The sequence below is a fragment of the Perognathus longimembris genome, chromosome 23 (assembly GCF_023159225.1).
Source record: "Perognathus longimembris pacificus isolate PPM17 chromosome 23, ASM2315922v1, whole genome shotgun sequence".
NCBI lineage: Eukaryota > Metazoa > Chordata > Mammalia > Rodentia > Heteromyidae > Perognathus > Perognathus longimembris.
This window is the reverse complement of record NC_063183.1, coordinates 7,899,950-7,919,457: the sequence shown is the minus strand read 5'-3', so window position 1 is coordinate 7,919,457 and position 19,508 is coordinate 7,899,950. Positions and strand designations below refer to the sequence as shown.

Sequence of the window (19,508 nt, the reverse complement as noted above, 5' to 3'; positions counted from 1 at the left end):
CTGGGAGAGATGGAGGGAAGGGGTGTGACAATGTCCAAAAAGTAGATTCCCAGCAGTAGTTTTTGGAGCCTGTATTACGGGAGTTCTTTGTGTTCCTCTCTGTTTGGTGGTATTGTTGGTGCCTTACTCCATTCTCTTCCTCTGTGTTACTCAGAGAAAATTAACATTGCAACGTGCACTGAAATATGGAATTGAGGGTGGTTTTTTTCCCCCCTCCCTTAGAGTATGAAGCTGAGCTGCCTCCCTTTCTAGAATGTAAAGTCAAACCGGACGCTGCCGCTCCCGTGAGTATTGACTAGGCCTCAGCCTCCATCAGAGGCTCTGAAGTGAGGAGGACACAGGTGGCCTGTGAGGGTCAGTGTCCTGAGGTAGAGAGGTGGAAAGGGAAGGCCCTGGAGCCAGGATGTGAACGCACGTCCTGCTAGCTGCACTGGCAGAGTGAATGCATCTCTTTAATGGGATGGGTACTCTTTGCCTAGATCCTGGGACCCAAGGCTCCTGACAAAGGCCTTTACAACCCATCTAGCAGCCTCTCTGTGCTGGGGACAGATGCAGACAGATGCAAGTTTGTGTGCACACGAGTGGGCTGGATGAAGAGAGAGCCCAGCCAGGCCAGACCAGGAGGGGAGATCCTTGGAAATAGGCCTTGAAATTAAATTGACACTTAATGGAGTTAAAAAAAAATTAAGGCACCAGATAATGGCACCTCCTTCCTGTAATCCTAGCTACTCAGGAGGCTGAGATCTGAGGAATCACAGTTTGAAACCAGCCTAAGGCAGGAAAGTCCATGAGTCTCTCACTTCTCATTAACCACAAAACAGCTGGAAGTGGAGCAGTGGCTAAAGTGGTAGCGCACTAGCCATGAGCACTAAAGCTCAGGAACAGCACTCAAGCCCCAGAACCAGCACATACACATGAATCCTGGTGTGAGGGATAGAGCCTCATGTTGAGAGGTAAGGGCGGAGGGCAGGCCCATGGAGCCCTGCCCCATTCTCCCGCCCCTCTGCTCTTGGCAGCTCTGAGCACCAAAGCCCCTTTGGGGGTTCTCATGGGAAGAGGACTCATGTCCTCAGGGCTTTTTGTGGTGCCTACCTCTTCCCTCCCCTGTGGAGCCTGCTTTCATCCTGCTTCTTTTGGATTGGCTGGCCAGTCTTTCCCCCACAAATGGCCCTCTTAATCTTTCTAGAAGAAGTCATGTCTTGGGAGAGTAAGGAGACAAAGACTTAGGCCCATTAAGTCTGACCCAGCATTGTATTCCCTTATAAGTCCATCTTTAAAGACCGCAGTGACTAACAGGTTTCTATGAATTGACTCTGCTCCCCACCCACACCAGGTCTCCCCAGTGGAGGAGCTGGTGTTCCCCAGCCTCAGGGCAGAGAATTTACTGCCAGCAGCCCAGACTCCTGTGTACTCAAGTGTGCCCTGTCCTCAGAAGAAATTGGAGACACTGGATCCAAAAACATGTAAGGAAGGAACTACAATGTCATCTCTTACAGTTTGGGGTTGTAACATTCAGATCCATAAGCTAGGGAAAAGGGTAATCTGATAGGCCTCAGAGAATTCCCCTAAATGAGGAAGACTTGGTTCTCATATGGATCCTTATTTCTAAAAGAAATCTCATGCCACTGTTTTAACTTGACGTTTAAAATACAATCGAGAGGGCTGGGCGTCATAGCTCACACCTGTAATCCCAGCTACCCACGAAAAGGCAGATCACTGATGGCGAATCACATTTTAAGGCCAGTCAAGACAAAAAGTTAGCCAGACCCCTATGTCAGCAAAACAAACCAAAAGTGGTGGGACACATCTATAATCCTGGCTACTCAGGAGGCATAATATGGAGGACTGTGACCTGAGGCTGGCCAGGGCAAAACATGCTAGTTCCTATTTGAAAAGGCCTGGGGCATGGCTCAAGTGGCAGAGCAGCTGCCTAGCAGATGTAAGGCCCCAATTTCAAACTCAGATCCATAAAAACATTTGAGATGATAATAGCCATAAGCATACTCTGACTAAAGTATAAAGAAGGAAAGAAAGAGGAACAAATGCAAAATGGGCAAGAAAATGCTATGCTGTCCTGCCCTGAGATGCAGGCTAGGGGGTCTTCCTCCCTGAGCCCCAGTTCCTCAGGCCCACCTCTCCCACCCGGTCGGCTTCTGGTTTGTTCTATGCCTGCACCAGCATGTTGGGTCTTGGCCACCCACTGCCATGGCCGATATGCCCCTCCCCCAGCTCCCACCTCATTTCCTCCAGCACTCCTTCCTTCAACCCCTGGGTGGTACCTTTTTGGTTCAGCACCAAACATCTGTCCAGATAAACGTGGGTCATTTGGGATCTGCAGTAGGAACGAGTTTGTTTGCTTGCTTATCTGTTTTAGGCTCCCCCAAAGAGTATTTGGAAAATTTCATCTTTCCAATCCTGCTTTCTGGAATGGTCAGCCTGCTTCACCAAGCAAAGAAAGAAAAGTGCTTTGAGGTGAGTTCTCTGGCTGGGGTCTCTTTCTTTCAGAATTCTCAATTATTCATTGAAATCAGAGGGCAGCCATGAGCCTAGTGGCATCAAATTGTTGCATTAAAAAATGCAGCAACTGCCATCTGTCCCGCCACCAGGGCCCTGGAGAGAATTTTCCCCTGCATGGCATCCCTCCTGCCCTTCCTCTGTGCAATCTGGCATCTCCCGGCCTTCTCAGGTCTTCCATTCCTGCATTGTGTGAACTAATGAATGCGCTCCTCACCTTATTTGGCTCTGATTGCTCCTCCCGCTCTAGCCTCCTCTGGCGTATCCTGTGCCAACTGCCAGGCTTGTGACACATGCCCAGTGTTCAGTCCACCTGGACTCTTATCACACCATACCCACCACTAGGTGTCTACACTGATCTCAGGGCCCCATGCATCCATCCCCACCGTCTGTGGGGTGTGTTGGGGCACATGTTCCTGTGAGCTCTAAGTTCTGGAGTTTCTGATGCCCAACACCACAGGAGTGAGGTAAGTGACAGACGTTTAATGTTGCCCAAGTTCCTGGTCCATGCCAGGCTCTTTGCAAAGCGCTGTCACCCAGTTTCCCCCCTTCCTGTTGGTGGCTTTCTGCACACGAGAAAATGGACAGAGGCAGAGCCTCACAACATGGTCAGGTGCAAACGGCAGAGTTGGGATTCAAATCCAGATTAAATGATTCAGAATGACACTCAGACGTTAGCAGAATGGAAGCCTAATTGATGTGGCACTTCCTGGAGCCTGGAAACACAGTCCCAAGTCAATGGTGTCACCCAACTGTTAGGCTTCAGCCTGGAGCCCCTGCCTCAGAAGAACCTGTGCCTGGCCCCAAGGCTACTTTTACATACTGAGGAGCTGCTTTCCACCTGTTTTCCTGCAGCGAGGCCTTGACATTACATGGCCCTTGTCACCTCCTGGTCACCACATGTCGGAGCTGTCCCCCAGCTGCCTGCCACTTGATTCGCTCAGCCCAGAACTCCTCACAGGCCTCTCCCCTTGACAGCTGTCTCTTCACCTCACATCAGAATTTGGATAGCAAATCATGTCAGCCTTCTGTCACTATAATGAAACACCCAAGACAAGTTGTAATGCAAAGAGGGTTACTGCCATTCACAGTTTTAAAAGTTACAGCCCTGAGTTGGTCCTATGGCTTTGGGCCTGTAGCAAGGCAGCACATTACAGCAAAGTGAGGGAGAGGCTAGAGTCTCATAGCGTTCACCCCCACCCCCAACATCTATGAGAGCATTCATCAGAAGATCCAGCCTTCACCACAAGATCCTTTGCAGGGGGCAGGGAGGGGGCAACCAACATCTAAGCCATAGCGCATGTGCTTTAAGGAATAATTTGGGGTGCAGCCCTGGCCCACAGCACATGGTTTGACAAAGAGGCAAGAGCACTAGCTGGCCTTCTCTTGTCTCCCTCCCATCGTCCGTCCCAGGAACCACCTCCAGCCACCCAGAGCCAGTCCTGCCCACCACCCGCACTCACCTCCCTGCCACCGTTCCTATGCGCACCGCCTTTCTTCAGAAGGTACTTCTTCTACTCCTCTTCTCCACCTATTTCAGTTCTGCTTTGTTTTTGCCCACTCAGCTCCATGATGCCTCTATCAGGCTGGCAGCCAGGCCCAGGACTCAGATTCCAGAGAATTCAGCTGTTCCTCATTTTTAGGGTGAATTAAGACAGGCTTGATTAAGACATTCTTCACCCACATACGCATACACTTAGTGTGACACATGCCTGTCTCCACTGATATTTTAAGTGCCTTATGGACAGATTCTCAGATTTCCTCGGTCCTCCTCTCAGTGCTCTGTGTGTGTTGCCCACAGTGAGCCTACAGTTGTCCCCAGGAGGCACTGCTGCGCGTGCGCCCTGACCACAACCCACTGCTCTTCTATGGGACCCAGCCTTGGAGAGGCTCTGCTGGAGGAGGGAGAAGGAGGACATCCATCTAACTCATGAGGGGGCCAACCCTGGAGAAAGAATGGCGTGTAGTTTGTGGCACAGCCTCACACACAACATAACATTTGCTATGCAGTCAGTCAGTTCAGTGTAGTCCTTAGAAGCAGTAAGTTGGGCCTTGGTTCATAGTGTAGTCGTTGGGAGTCATGTGGAATCAAAGTTGCCTAATTTCTGAAGTTTGCCTCCGCCAGATGTGGTGGCTCACGCCTGTAATCTCAACTACTAGGGAGGTTGAGTGAAAGGAGTCACACATTTGAAGACAGGAAGGAAAACTTAGGGTGACTCTGTCTCAGACTTTAGCCAAGGATGGAGCTGTAGCTGAGTGGTAGAGCACTTGCCTAGCACGCATGAACACCTCCATCCCTGTGGTGACAACAGAGGACAAAGTATGTCACCCAGGCCTGTAATGTGGTGGTGGTCATGTCCGTGGTCATGCCCCAAGCGTGCTGATGGCACCAGGTAGCTACGCAGAGTGCCCGGGGCAGGCCTAGAGAGTGAAAAGTTCTCAACAAAGGTCCACTTAGTTGATCAGGAGTGCATCTGGGGGTGTGGGGGTTATACCTGTAACCTCAGTGCCCTTGCTCTTATTGGCAGGTGGCCTGGCTTCATTTCCCTCCCATGGTATAGGAATTGTTGGTGGCTTTTGAAGTAGCTCCCAGAAATTGCCATACACTACACAGTCTAAGCTGCCTGTAATTCTTCCCTATAGTTGGTTCTCTCTGACTTCCCTGGCCCACTTAATCCTGACCACTTTCATAAACAGCAGCATGGCTCTTCCTCTGTGGTGTTCAACAGCTGGGAGGCGTGGCAGGCTGGGTGGCACTGAGGCTAGAGAGGTCAAGGAGGGAGCCCTCAGCCTCCCCCTGCCATCATCCCATGGCTTTGCCTCTCTGGCTTTCCTCCAGCTAAATCGAGAAGCCAGACTGTCATACGAGTCCCAGCTCTGTGATGGTGTTGCTTTGGCTTGTCCTACTGATGATCTAAGTTTGTTAGCAAGCTGTGTCTTTAATCTGACTGAGCACAGGATGGAACCTAAAACAATGAAATGGCCACAATGGCTTTGTCTCCGTTGGCATGCATGTGACAGATACCTGCAAACAGGCAAAGTTGTTCAAAAATAATTCTTTTCATCCAGGATACATGGCTCAAGCCTTTAATCCCAGCTACTTGAGAGACAGACATCAAAAGGGTTGTGGTTTGAGGCCAGCCCAGACAAAAAAGTTAGGCCTCCATCTGAACAAACAAGCCAGGTGTGGTGCTGTGCACGTCCTCACTGTGTGGGAGGCTGTAGGAGGAGCATGGTCTGAGGCAAACCCTGGAAAGAAAAGCAAAGCCTTGGCCTATAAAACAGAAGCAAAACTGCTAAAAGCTAAAAGGGCTGGGGTCTGGTCATATGGTGGAGGGGATGCCTGGAATGCAGAGGCCTGGATTCCAAACCCCACCGCCAGACAGAGAAAGAAAGTTCTGTTCAACAAATGTACGTGGAACTCTTCTGTGTGCTGATCATGGCACCCAGTCCCTGGGGCACAGAGGGGACAGGAGCTGTCCTTGTCCTCCAGAAAACCACAGGCATGGGTGCTGATCAAGGCTTCCAGGGGCGTGGAGGGCCATGAGGGGCTAAGTGTTTTGCTTTTTTCTGGGGCCTGCCCTTTCTCTTTCTCTGAAACATGAATGAACGGAATAGTAAAAGGAAACCTGAGGCTGCAAAATTCATTTCTCCTCCGTGGGGCAGCTGGAACCCTTCCTACAGCTTTGTTGTACCTTACCCAGCTGTTCCCGATCACTTAAACACAGTCAGCTAGCAGCAGTCATGAAGATTTCACCTTGCAGGTTGCACAGCTAATGTTTGTCCATAAATAATGTTGTAAGGAGGAGGCTAGCAACACTCTCCAGTCTCCAGGCAGTGACAAAACCTCTTTTAAAGCATCCGAGAAATTTCTATTTGTATTAGAGATTAATGACTCTGGCCTTGGGCCAAGCTATTTCTCATGTTTGACATCTGTAGCCCAGCAGCTGGTGCCCTGTCAACACCAGATGCCACGTGCACATATGCAGTTTACGTCTGATCAGGAAAGACCACGAAGGCCACGTGGGCTCTTAGGAGTGCTGATCAACTCTGAGGGCAGGTAGGCGGGCAGGCACTGAGGCTCAAATCTGGGGGTGGGGGTGGAGGGCATTCCCTTGCAATGTGACCCTTAAGTGTGCCCAGCCAGTTTCCTCAGCTGGCCCAGCTACTGGGTGAGAGCTGGAAGTATTTCACAATGTCAGAGGCACCATAAAACCCACCAGATTTTCACCCTCTTCCTTCCGGTCAGGAGGCAGCGGGAAACTCAGTCTTTGAATGCCATATGGATGTGTGACTGGGCTGTTGGCTCCTTTCATTTCCTGACTTGGGTGTTTTGTGTTTTGTTTTGTTTTTGCAGCATTGGGGATTGAACTCCAGGCTTTTCTGTACTTCCTAGGCAAGGACTCTACCACTTTAGCTACACCCTTACACCCAAATCTTAGTATTTCTTAATCAAATTTGATTTCTTCCATCCCACCTCTCCTTCACATAGTCTTATAGGGTTATTATTTTTGCTTGGTTGGTTTTGGTTTTGTTGCAAGTTCTAGGCCTTGACCTCAGGGCCTGGGCACTGTTCCATGCTACCACTTGAGCCACAGCTTCACTTCCAGTTTTCTGGTGGTTAATTGGAGATGTGTCTCAGGACTTTCCTGCCTCAGGCTGCCTTTGAACCTCAAACCTCAGAATCTCAGCCTACTGAGTAGCTAGGATTATAGGGATGAGCCACTGGGTCAGATGTTAGGAATTTACAGCATAAGAACTGAGTCCAAAAAGAAGGAATGACTTAATTGCATAGACCAAGTCATCGATCTGAGATGCCCAAAAGTGCTTCTGAGGCAAAGGCCCAGCCTTTTAAAAAAATTTTATTGTCAAGGTGATGTACAGAGGGGCTACAGTTACATACGTAAGGTAGTGAGTATATTTCTTGTTATCCTTGTTACCCCCTCTCATTTTTCTCCCACTGAAGGCTCAGTCTTAACTCCAGGAGATGACTGAGGCAAGCAAGATACTTGAATAGTTGCCCTCTGTGTCTGGAGGCCCTCAATCCAACCATCGGCAGGACCATCACTTGTAAATGACAGTCATTTTCTGGCTACTTCCTCTATGCCAGGCATTGCTTTACACTGTGATCTCACTCAGACATCATAAGAGCTCTGCCACAATTTGTGACGGAGGCTCATGACTTCAAAGGGGAGAGCTAAGGTTCAAACCCAGGACTCTGGCTCCAGAGCTGACATTCATTCCTACCCTGTCTCATAGTAAGAAGACTGTTGGTGCTGGAAATAGTTCCCACTGTGTGATGGGGACTATCAAAGAATGGTGACTGTGTGAGTATTACATAGTGTATACATGCAGGTGTCAGAGCCTCATTTCCCGTTATGGATCAGATTTGCCGTCAGAGCCGGACTGTATATCATATAAGACAAACCATACCTCCATATGCAAGCTCCTTTTTTCTTCTTAACAAAAGAGCATTGGTCACTTGGTTCCCTGATCTTGGCTGGGAGTGGCTTTGGTTTCTCAATCTCAAAAATCCTTCCTCAAGCCACCTGGGTTTGAATAGAAAGTCCTCAGGCCCTATCCTAATGGGGACCCCGAGGTTTGCTTACAAAATGAAGGGCTGTGGCTTTGTGGCAAGCCCTTCCTTCTGTGGCTTAGAGCTTTGTCCTGGGGGGAGGGGGAGGGGGGAGCTGGAACTGTGCCAGGTGGCTGTAGTAGCAGCCTTCTCTGACTGCCAAGTTGAGAAACATTGACATTTGGCCGTAAGCTGAGTTTTAGTTATTATACACAGCACCGTGCACATTCTCCTATGTAATAAACTTCCTCAAGAGTCTTTGGTTTAAGATTACACTCCCCCCCCCAATCTCTTATTTGTTCAAGGTAACAATTGGGCTGGACTTGCTGATGGTTCTTCTTTCTTTGGTCAGCTACCCAGGAGGTCAGAGGTTGGTTGGAGGTCAGGGCCTGGTCTGTGTTGGCCCCAGTGGGATTGGATCTTCTCTGTTCTTGCTCTTTCAGCCCCCAGCAGGCGAATGCCAGATGGTTCCTATGGAAGTTGTATTGGTTGCTAGGACTTGTATGGGGTCCATCAGGGCTTTGCAGCTGGCTTGCTGTCCCTTTAACAGGCAATATTGGCCAAAGCAAGTTAAGGAAATCTCTTGAAGAGCCTTACTGTCATGTTGCAAAGAGTGTGGACAGGGAGTTATGGAGAATGGGTGGCCCTTTTTGCAATTTACCTCCTACATTAAAAATAATATGGAGAGCAAGTGTGGTAGCACATACCTGGAATCCCAGCTTTCAGGAGGCTGTAACAGAAGAATATAAGCTCAAGGTCAGCCTGGGTTACATAGGGACCCCTTGTCTCAGTTCCATTCCTCTAAAAAAAGTGTTTCATAGTAATAAAGGTTCCACAGCAGATGGCAGGGTTGATTTCTAACCTGGTAACGTTGGTGACATGTGAGAAACTCTCTCTCTTTCCAACCTGCAAAGCACAGGTGCGACAGGACCTGTTTGGGGGGGGAGGATGTCAGCATTTGCTTTTGGAAGACATTTTTTTTTTTGCACAAAATTAAGGCTAAGAAAACAGCAAATCACAGGATGAAATAAACTCAGCGGAAGCAAATGTGGCACTGAGCGCTTCTCAGAATCAACTGAGCTGCAGGAATGGTCCAGCTGGCTTCCAACCTCAATCCTCACATCTCAGCCTCCTGAGCAGCGAGGATGACAGATGTGAGCCACCTGCACCCAGCTTAACCCCTGTTTTGAAGTCTTGGAACCCTCCAGATCTTTGTGGCCATAGCTGTAATATAAGAGGCAGGATGCATAGAATTGGGAGCTATTTCTGCCCAATTTGGTAGAAGTATGACCTTGAAACTCACTAGCATTGTGACCTTTGTCTTCTCAACCTCACATTCTTTCTGTATCAAATGGAAATTATGATACCGATTTCTTCACACAAGGGAGTTGATGAGAATTTAATGAGAAAATGCACCAAAAGCCAATGTCACTCGGTGCCAGGCCACGGCTAAGCCAAATGCAGCCATCATGGGACAGCATTAACTCTCAAGGAAAGCTCCTCTGGCTTGAAATGAGAGTGGTACATAAGGCAAAGGGGGGCTGGGAGGTCTCAGAAGCAGGTGCCTGGTGGAGGGCAGGGTCCTGGAGTCACATAGGTAGTCTAGAATCCCCTCCAAATCCTGCTAGCTCTGGGACCCCAAGGAGACCCCTTCAACAGAAAAGCGGTTTTCTAAAAGCCTCAGGGTTTTTGTTTGTTTGTTTTGTTATTTTTGCTCTGTTGATCGAGGAAGTTTCTCATCATTGACTCTACCTCATCATGCCTGTTGCAAGAATGAATAACTCGTGTCATTTTACTTGTGGCTGGAGGAGGCAAATGAAAAGACATGACTAAACAGGGACTGATGAGTCCACTTTGAGATTACCCTTGGAGCCTCAGCCACAGGCTTTTTTTGTTCGTTTGTTTTCTATTGATACCAAGGTTTGATATCAGGGTTTCAAGACTTGCTAGGCAAGAGCTCTGCCATTGAAGCTGTGCCCCCAACCTTTTTTGCTTTTAGTTTGTTCTAAAACAGGCTGTCTTTTTTTCTAGGGTAGATTTGGGCTAAGATCTTCTTATACCTCTCAAGTAAGCTAGGATTACAGGTGTAAACCAACACCATCAGCTCCTTTGCTGAGATAAGGCCTCACTAACATTTTTGCTTGGTCTGACTTCAAAGCCACCTCCTCCTATCTCTGATTCCTGAGTAGCTGGAATTACAGGCATGCTCTGCCACATCAGCCCCAGAAGCTTTCTATTGGAAATATAAGTGTACAGCTAGGTTTGCAAATAATTTTGATTCAGAGAAAGGACTTTTCGTCAGAGTTTTGCCTTCTCACTGAATTTCTGTTGATATTCAACTTCCCGACCTTTCCTAACACAATGATAGTTTCCTTTCCTGATCATAGCTCATGTGGGTACAACTGTTAAACTAAAACTTTAGCACTTGCCCTGGACTGAAAATTAGTTAAAAGGCCACAATACCATTACTGCTCACCCCGAACAGTGTTGTCTCCGCTGGAACATAGGAAGTGGGAGACATGTAAATATCATTGTCCAAATTAAATGTGACACCTGAGGTAATTGACAGCGACAGCTGGGGTGATTGACAACCAGGATGGTGGTGTCCAGCCATCCCTTGACATCGGGCACAGCTTTGGGCCAGATTCATTGAAACACAAGAGATGGGAGCCTAATTGGGACTTAATGGAACTGTGCTCTATTCCCCAGGGCTGATATAATGACTGCATCACGAACTCCACTTGGAAATTCTTCCTGATCAGTGTGCCTCTGAAAATACTTTTGACACTTGGAGTAAAGCCAGCGATGCTTACTGTAATCAGTTTCGGGTGCCAGGCTTCTTTTTATGTTGCTAGCAATAGAAAAAGGTGCAGAGAGAAATGAGTTTGTTTCAGCTGCGTCATGACAAGAGCATGCAGAGCTGAAGTTCTTGGGTTTGCTGGAGTTAATGCTTTGAGGGCAAGTCCTGCAAGTAACGGCAGACTCCATTCAAACATAGAAAAGGGTGTCTTTCCTGGCATACCAGAATTAGAACTCAGGGCTTTGCTCTTACTGAACCGATGCTCTAGTACTTAGAGAACACCCCTAACCCCTTTGTTTGCTTTAGTTATTTTTTCAGATAGGGTCTTGTGTTTTTTGACCAGGCCAGCTTCCATGTGATCCTCTTCACACAGCTGGGATGAGAGGCACTTACTATCATGCCCAGCCTTTTCTGTTGAGATAGGGTCTTGCTAACTCTGCCTGGACTAGCCTGAACCTTGTTCCTCTCAGTGTCTTCCTCCCAATTAGTTAGGATTACAGCTGTGAGCCATTGCACCCAGAAAAAAAGGAAGTTTTACAAAAGTGTAGGCAAGCCAGGTGCCAGTGGCTCACACCTATCATCCTAGCTACTCATGAGGCTGAGATCTGAGGATGGCAGTTCGAAGCCAGCCTGAGCAAGAAAATCCATAAGACTTCATTCTAATAAACTACCAAAAAAGCCGGAAGTGGAACTGTGGCTCAAGTAGTAGAGCACTAGTCTTGAGCAAAAGAAGCTCAGGGACAGCACCCGGGGCCCTGAGTTCAAGCTTTCTCGCTCTTATTGAACCAGCTCAGGCCACTTACCTGCTTTGGTACAAGCCCTGGGAGCTGGGGGGAAATTGGAATGCAAGGGAAAGAGCTCCTTGGCCTCACCCCACCCCCAAGCACACAGCTTTAAAACTGAGGAAGAGTGCCTCCCCAAGAAGAGTTGAGGGTGCAGTTACTAAAAGAAGGCTAGAGAAATGCTGTGCCAGGCTTCTATGCTATCAGGAGCAGAAAAGTAGCTGCACTAATGAAGGGCATTTAGTAGCTCCAAAAACTAGAGGGTCCTGAGGTACAGACAGCTTCAGGACGGGCTGGAGTCAGGGGCAGTGATACGGAGCTGAGGACCTGCTTCTCTCTGCCTCTTCAGTGGCCTCTCACAGGGTCTGCCTGGTCCTCAGGCTGGCCTCTCCTAGAGAAGGGCCAGAGCCATACCACAGGCCTCTGCTTGGCCTCTACCTTCTGTGCCATCCACCAGGCAAGAAAGAACAAGTTTCCCAAGAAGAACATAGGTCATTTCCCAGAAGTCTCAGTGCCATCTCTCCTGCCACACCCTGTCTCTCTGAAGGGATCACGTGTCCACTGTGGATTCAGGGGATCCCTTGGACAGGGGTAAGGGGGACCATTGGTTTAAGTCTAGGTGGGGGTGCACTCGGATCATCTGACTGCTTTATGGGGGAACTCTGCTGGAGGTGAAATGTCTGGAGGCCCCAAGCTGCTCTCCAGCTCAAGAGTCGGGGTCTCTGAGTTAACCATGGCGGGGCTGTGTGGGGCTCAGTTTTGTTTTTATGCTGGTGCTGGGGCTTGAACTCAGGGCCATGTGCTGTTGCCTGGCTTTTCCTGTTATGGCTGGTGCCTTACCATTCCCTTACTTTCAGCTTTTTACTGGTTAAACTGGAGATGAGTGTCATGAGTTTGTCTGCCTAGGCTGGTTTTGAACTGAAATCCTCAGATCTTAGCCTCCTCAGTAGCTAGGATTACAGGCGTGAGCCTCTTTTACTCAGTCCATTATTTCTAGTTGTGTAGCCCAGGGCCTGGCCATAGCAGGTGATCACCCAGCAGGCTTGCCAGTGCACCCTGCTTCATTTGGGAAGAGATCCGTTTTTATGCATAAGAGAAGCAGTGGTGGAAAAGGAATCAGGGCTTAGCTTTAAATGCAGATTTGACGTGAAGTCTGGGCAGAGGTGGTATGACCACCACGCTTCCCACCTGCTCTCCCCACACCCACTTTCCCTTTGCCTCTTGGCAGCTCATCAAGTTCCATTCCTGCAAAGAGCACTGAGTAGTACCAGGAAACAATTCTATCCTTTGATCATGATGGCAGAGTACTAAAAGTTGCTACTAAATTGCTTATGGTCATTTGTTGTAGTTGTTTTCCTTTATTTAATCAAATTACTGAATATCTTTTCAAACATACAAAGGAGAATCTGTCCCATTCCCCTCGGTTCCACAGGACAGCAGTGAACAGGTGCCGTGGTTGAGGAGCTAGCCCTCATTAGACACCAAATGCACCAGCACCATGATCTCTGGGGCCCACAGCTTCCAGAACTGGGAAGAATAGATGTCTGCTGTCTGTAATCCACAAGATGACCAAACATTTTTCTATTCCTTAACAGGAGCAAAAGGTCTCTACCTATACAGTCAACACAGAGCCATATCCAGCCACACTTAAGTCCACAGACTCCCAGGATGGGCCTTTAAAAAATACTTTTCCCACCGGGCACTGGTGTGTCATGCCTGTAATCCTAGCTATTCAGGAGGCTGAGATCTGAGGATTGCGGTTCAAAGCCAGCCTGGGCAGAAAAGGTTGTGAGACTTTTTATCTCCAATTAACCACCAGAAAACTGGAACTGACTCTGTGGCTCAAGTGGTAGACCCTTGGCCTTGAGTTGAAGAGCTCAGAGACAGAGCCCAGGCCCAGAGTTCAAGCCCTGTGACCAACTACACACACACACACACACACACACACACACACACACACACACACACACACACACACACACACCCTTGAACCAGGCCCAGAGTTCAAGCCCTGTGACCAACTACACACACACACACACACACACACACACACACACACACACACACACACACACACACACACACACCCTTGAACCAGGCTCTCATTATATGGCCCAGGCTGGCTTGGAATTTGTAATCCTCTTGCCTCAGTCTCCTGAGTGTGTTAGCTACTGGTAGACTGAAAAGAACACAGAGCAATAGACAGTGAAATGGCTTATTGTCAGCACAGGTTTTATTCTAGAGAAGAATAAAATCTCAGAGGAGGTGTCCAGCTGAAGCTAGGTCCACCCCCTATTACTCCACCCCCCACCCCCCCACCCCCGTTCACCATAGGGGCTGGGGAAGTTGGTTGGGTTACTAAGGGACCTAGGGATCTAAATGATGGTTAGGCCACCCAATCTGCTCTTTTGCCCCTGGTGACAGTGGTGACAGGTGGAGCTGGGCTGGGGGGCGTTCAGATACGAGGCCTGTGGAGGGATGGGAGGGGCTTTCCTCTATGCCACCAGACACAAACATGGCTGCCCTAAAGTCCATGCTAATAGCCAGGAGCTCTTGACTTAGGGTGGAGAGTTATAGTGATTATTAGATTTGGTTGTTTTCAAATGTTAGTTGTTTATCTTCCCAGACTCTAGTCCTCCTGCCTGCCTCCCATTATGTGTGTCCAGCATAAGAAATAGTATTAAACACTGTCTAGTTTGAGCCTGTATTAATATCTGCCTTTTCTCTCTTTGATCTGTTTTATTTCGTTAGTTACTTTTGGTAAATGTATTAGTGAAGTTTATTAGGATATGAATACACTTTTAATAGAAGTAGAAAATGTTGTATACCAGATACACAGGTGGGCCTCGAACCCCCGACAATAAAGTTACCAGCAGTCAGTCAATCGGACTAGAAGTCTTTTATTTAGCTGTGCACAGCATCTGTTCGCCAACACAAGGATGGTGAAGAACAGCACTGGGCCTCAGTAGGGGTGTTTTTTTTGTTTGTTTGTTTTTTGCCAGTCCTGGGGCTTGAACTCAAAGCCTGAGCACTGTCCCTGGCTCTTTTTGCTCAAGGCTAGCACTCTTGCCACTTGAGCCACAGCGCCACTCCTGGCTGTTTTCTGTACATGTGGTGCTGGGGAATTGAATCCAGGGCTTCATGTATAGGAGGCGAGCACTCTTGCCACTTGGCCATATTCCCAGCCCCTAGGGGTGGGTTTTTAAAGGCAAAAATTAGGCAAGTTAGGCAAAGTAAGCAAGCAGGCATACAGAAGCAGAATTGGCCATTAGTGTTTATAAATAGCATTTAAGCAAGCAAAATACTCTCTGTTGAATTCTTGGTTCTGGGTGTAACTGGTATTTACTGCATGTCCATTCAACTCCTTAATTCACCTTTAATTTCTCTTATCTCTGGAATTTTATCCTGGTCTTCCCCATTTCTTCCTTTTGCAAAGGTCAAGCAGCTCTAGGTCAAGCTACTTTCAGTTTACTGGGGATGGCTCAGCCTCTTTAGCTAGGACTGAAGGTTAATTTCTTGGTCTGGATGTCTCAGAGAACAGCCATGGCTTTTACCCCAGCACAAGTGTTACTAATGGTTAGGTCCTTGGGGCCATTAAATCCCACTCCAGGGCAAACCAATGGGGAACAGCCTCTGTGCCAAGGAGAGGGAGGTTTACTGAGTGACCTCTGACCTCTAGGCCATCATTAACTTAGTTACAGACCCTGGTTTTAAGAACTAATTGTTGACTCACCTTAAGCTATCTTTAATCCTTCTGGTGTGAAGTACTTTTAAAAAAAACCAACAATACAAAAACACAAGACTTTCCTTGCCTCCTGGGGACCATGTAGGCATTTCAAAAGCTTAATGATAATGTTTTCTTAGAGGCCTTGTGATCTCATCTCCATTTTAGGTCCCACATCTTTCTCATCCTTCTCTCTACCTGGGCTTTGAGATCCTAAAATTCGTGTGGGAATGCCTGCCTATCTTTGGCTACTGCCTGCACATTCAGGCTCAAGACTCAGTCAGAAGTCTCTTTCTGGGGTTGGGAATATGGCCTAGTGGGAAGAGTGCTTTTCTTGTATACATGAAGCCTTGGGTTTGATTCCCCAGCACCACATATATAGAAAATGGCCAGAAGTGGTGCTGTGGCTCAAGTGGTAGAGTGCCAGCCTTGAGCAAAAAGAAGCCAGAGACAGTGCTCAGGCCCTGAGTCCAAGGCCCAGGACTGGCCAAAAAAAAGTCTATTTCCCTGGGTCAGCCAGGGTCTCAGTCCTGAATGGTCCAGGAATGATCTATTTTATTACTATATATTTTTTTTCAAACACATAGGGGAACTGAAAGATTTTCCAAGTGAATACTGTCGATTTTTCTTCTATTTTTATTTTTTTTGCCAGTCCTGGGCCTTGGACTCAGGGTCTGAGCACTGTCCCTGGCTTCTTTTGCTCAAGGCTAGCACTCTACCACTTGAGCCACAGCGCCACTTCTGGCTTTTTCTATGTATGTGGTGCTGAGGAGTGGAACCCAGGGCTTCATGTATACAAGGTAAGCACTCTACCACTAGGCCACATTCCCAGCCCCTACTGTAGATTTTTATAGTTACCCATTTTGATTTATTTGCTTTGTTCTGTACCTGTCCACTAACCCATCAGTCCATTCCTGTATCCATCTGAGAACTTGGGGGTACATTTAAAAGGAGGGGGCAGGTTGATGTCTTAGACCTTGATGTGTAGTGTTTGTTTTTGTCCTTTCAACTCTCAATTAAAAAAGAAAACACATTGGGCACTAGTGGCTCATGCCTATAACCCTAGCTACTTAGGAGGTGGAGACCTAAGGATCCTAGTTCAAAGCTAGCTGGGGCAGAAAAGTCCTTGGAACTTTTACCTTCAATTAATTAGCACAAAGCTAGAAGTAGAGGCATGCCTGAAGTGATTTCAAGCCAGCTTTGAGTAGAAAAGCAAAGTGAGAACTTGAGGTTCTGAGTTCAAGCCCCAGTACTAGTGTGTGTGTGCATCTGCGCGCACACACACACAAAGCTGTGTGTGTGTGTGTGTGTGTGTGTGTGTGTGTGTGTATACCAGTCCTGGGGCTTGAACTCAGGGCCCGGACACTGTCCCTGGCTTCTTTCGTTCAAGGCTAGCATTCTGTCACCTGAGCCACAGCGCTACTTCTGGCCTTTTCTGTTTGTGTAGTAGTGAGGAATCGAACCCAGAGCTACATGCATGCTAGGGAAGCACTCTACCGCTAAGCCACATTCCTGTCCACACTGCTTTTTTGTGGGGGGTACTAGAATTTAAACTCTGGGCTATGCATTTGCTAGGCAGGAGCTCCACCCCTTGAGCTCTGCCCCCAGTCTCCTCACAATGATCTTTAACCTTGTTTGAGGTTGCCCTGTTACCTCTACTCCCCCAAAACCTACACATTACTCCATTTAAAAGCAATCTAGTATTCAGCTTGTGCATCCACATTACATGAACCCGGTACCCACACTTTATTCATCTTTCCAATTTTTCTCCCTATTACTTCCTCTCTTATCTCGTCACTCAGCGCGACTTTTCATTTGCTTTCCCTGCGCTCTTTCAGCTCCCCAGCAGATAATGCTGAAACCAAACAACAGCTGCACAATGTCCCCAGTGTCACGCATGTCTGGGTATGCAACGCACGTCCACGCTTGCCCAGAACAGAAGCAAAACACCATTGCTTCTATTTGATTTTTTTGCATCAAAAGTCATTAAATGTGCCCGCACAACCTTCAATCCATTGGACTCTCTTTAAAGGCTGTGTAATAGAGTAAGTCAGGCTACATTCTTTCAGAGAAGAAATCCTTGCGGTTCAGTGGCAAGGCAGATACGCTCAGGGAACAATGACTCTTTGTACCGCTGGAGAGGCCCTGCCATCCTACAATCACTGGATTGTGTAAGTTATTATATGTCAGTCCATGCTAGTTACATATTTGCATTGTTGGGTAAGTATTTTCTTATGCCTTTTTGAGGGGAACCCTCCTCTGGCAACGCAGAATGAAACGACTCTGTTACTTGATCTAGTGGTTTTTTTCTGTTACCCGCACCCGCAGTACAATTTTTCATGAAAGACTATCAGCTCTGAGGTAAAATACTACAAATAATGCCCAGCAACTCAGACATCACTATATTTTCTGTAAAACGAACAAAAATAACCTGAAGTAGTCCTTTCCTCTTGGTGTCACTTTCATAGCCACCATATCTAAGATTAATTACCAAGTTGAGTTGGCAATTTCCAAGTAAAAAGGAGAATTATTTAAAAATTTGGGGGGCTGGGAATATGGCCTAGTGGCAAGAGTGCTTGCCTTGTATACATGAGGCCCTGGGTTCAATTCCCCAGCACCACATATACAGAAAATGGCCAGAAGTGGCGCTGTGGCTCAAGTGACAGAGTGCTAGCCTTGAGAAAAAAAAACAAACAACCAGGGACAGTGTTCAGTGTTCAGGCCTTGAGTCCAAGCCCCAGGACTGGCCAAAATAAATAAAATTTAAAAAAGGACTTCAATGTATCTATAAAAAAATTTATTTTTTTTTGGCCAGTCCTGGGCCTTGGACTCAGGGCCTGAGCACTGTCCCTGGCTTCTTCCCGCTCAAGGCTAGCACTCTGCCACCTGAGCCACAGCGCCCCTTCTGGCCGTTTTCCATATATGTGGTGCTGGGGAATCGAACCGAGAGCTTCATGTGTAGGAGGCAAGCACTCTTGCCACTAGGCCATATTCCCAGCCCCTTAAAATTTTTTTTTTTAATAATCAAATACTAGGGGAAAAAAGTGAAAAGAAAATTTTCAACTGGGCACTGGTGGCTCATGCCTATAATCTTAGTTACTTGGGAGGCTGAGATCTGAGGATCATGGTTCAAAGCCAGACTGGGAAGAAAAATCCAAGAGATGCTTATCTCCCATTAACCAGCAAAAGGCTGAAAGTAGAAGTGTGGCTGAAGTGGTCGAGCTCCAGTCTTCAGTGAGAAAGCTAAGTGAGAACTCAATGCCTTGACTGGGAATATGGCCAAGTGGCAAGAGTGCTTGTCTTGTATGCATGAAGCCCTAAGTTCGAATCCTCAGCACCACACACACACACATAAAAGGCCAGAAGTGTCGCTGTGGCTCAAGTGACAGAGTGCTAGCCTTGAGCAAAAAGAAGCCAGGGACAGTGCTCAGGCCCTGAGTCCAAGCCCCAGGACTGGCAAAAAAAATAACTCAATGCTCCAGTATTGTGTGTGTGTGTGCGCGCGCGCGCACACACACACACACACACACACACACACACACACTCCAGAATTGTTGGGCACTGGTGGCTCATGCCTGTAATCCTAGCTACTCAGAAAGCTGAGATCTGAAGATCATGGTTCATAGCCAGCTGAATAGGAAAGTCCCCGTGAGACTCTTATCTACTGGAAGTGGAGCAGTGGCTTAAAGTGGTAGAGTACTAACTGAAAGGATATTGGCTTAAAGTGGTAGAGTACTAACTGAAAGGATATGTCCCGACCATCCCAGGGGACCATGTGGAGATAATCACAGACAGGAGGTTCATAAGGAGGTTTATTAGTGGGGCCATAGCTCCCATACCTCCCACGGGAGAGGGAGCTACATGGCGTCCGCACCTTATCCAGGTAGCAGCTTCTCTCCCGGGATAAAGGGTAAGTAGGTCTTAATAGTGAGCAGGAGTGGCTCATTAGGTATGGGTGGATCTGGGGGCTAGTGGGAAGAGCTGAGGACCTGAGGCTGGGGAAATGCTAACATTCCCCCATTTGTTGTTTATTAATAACGGGAGGGGTACCAGGCCGGGAGTATGGGCGGAGGTTGCTTCTTCTGGAGCTATTTCCTGCTGTAAAGGGGCAAA

At 47.8% G+C, this 19,508-nt stretch overlaps 1 protein-coding gene across 2 annotated transcripts in view; it reads left to right on the top strand.

The window, feature by feature from the left end:
- The window catches only part of Iqck (IQ motif containing K), an 84,749-nt gene that overhangs the window by 5,019 nt on the left and 60,222 nt on the right, over positions 1 to 19,508 (top strand). The window contains exons 2-4 of one of the 2 annotated variants that reach the window (XM_048332799.1): positions 223 to 284; positions 1,334 to 1,463; positions 2,375 to 2,472. In XM_048332799.1, coding sequence (XP_048188756.1) covers positions 223 to 284; positions 1,334 to 1,463; positions 2,375 to 2,472 — 290 coding nt within the window. The remainder of the gene's footprint in view (positions 1 to 222; positions 285 to 1,333; positions 1,464 to 2,374; positions 2,473 to 19,508) is intronic. The other variant, XM_048332800.1, reaches the window with a different exon arrangement.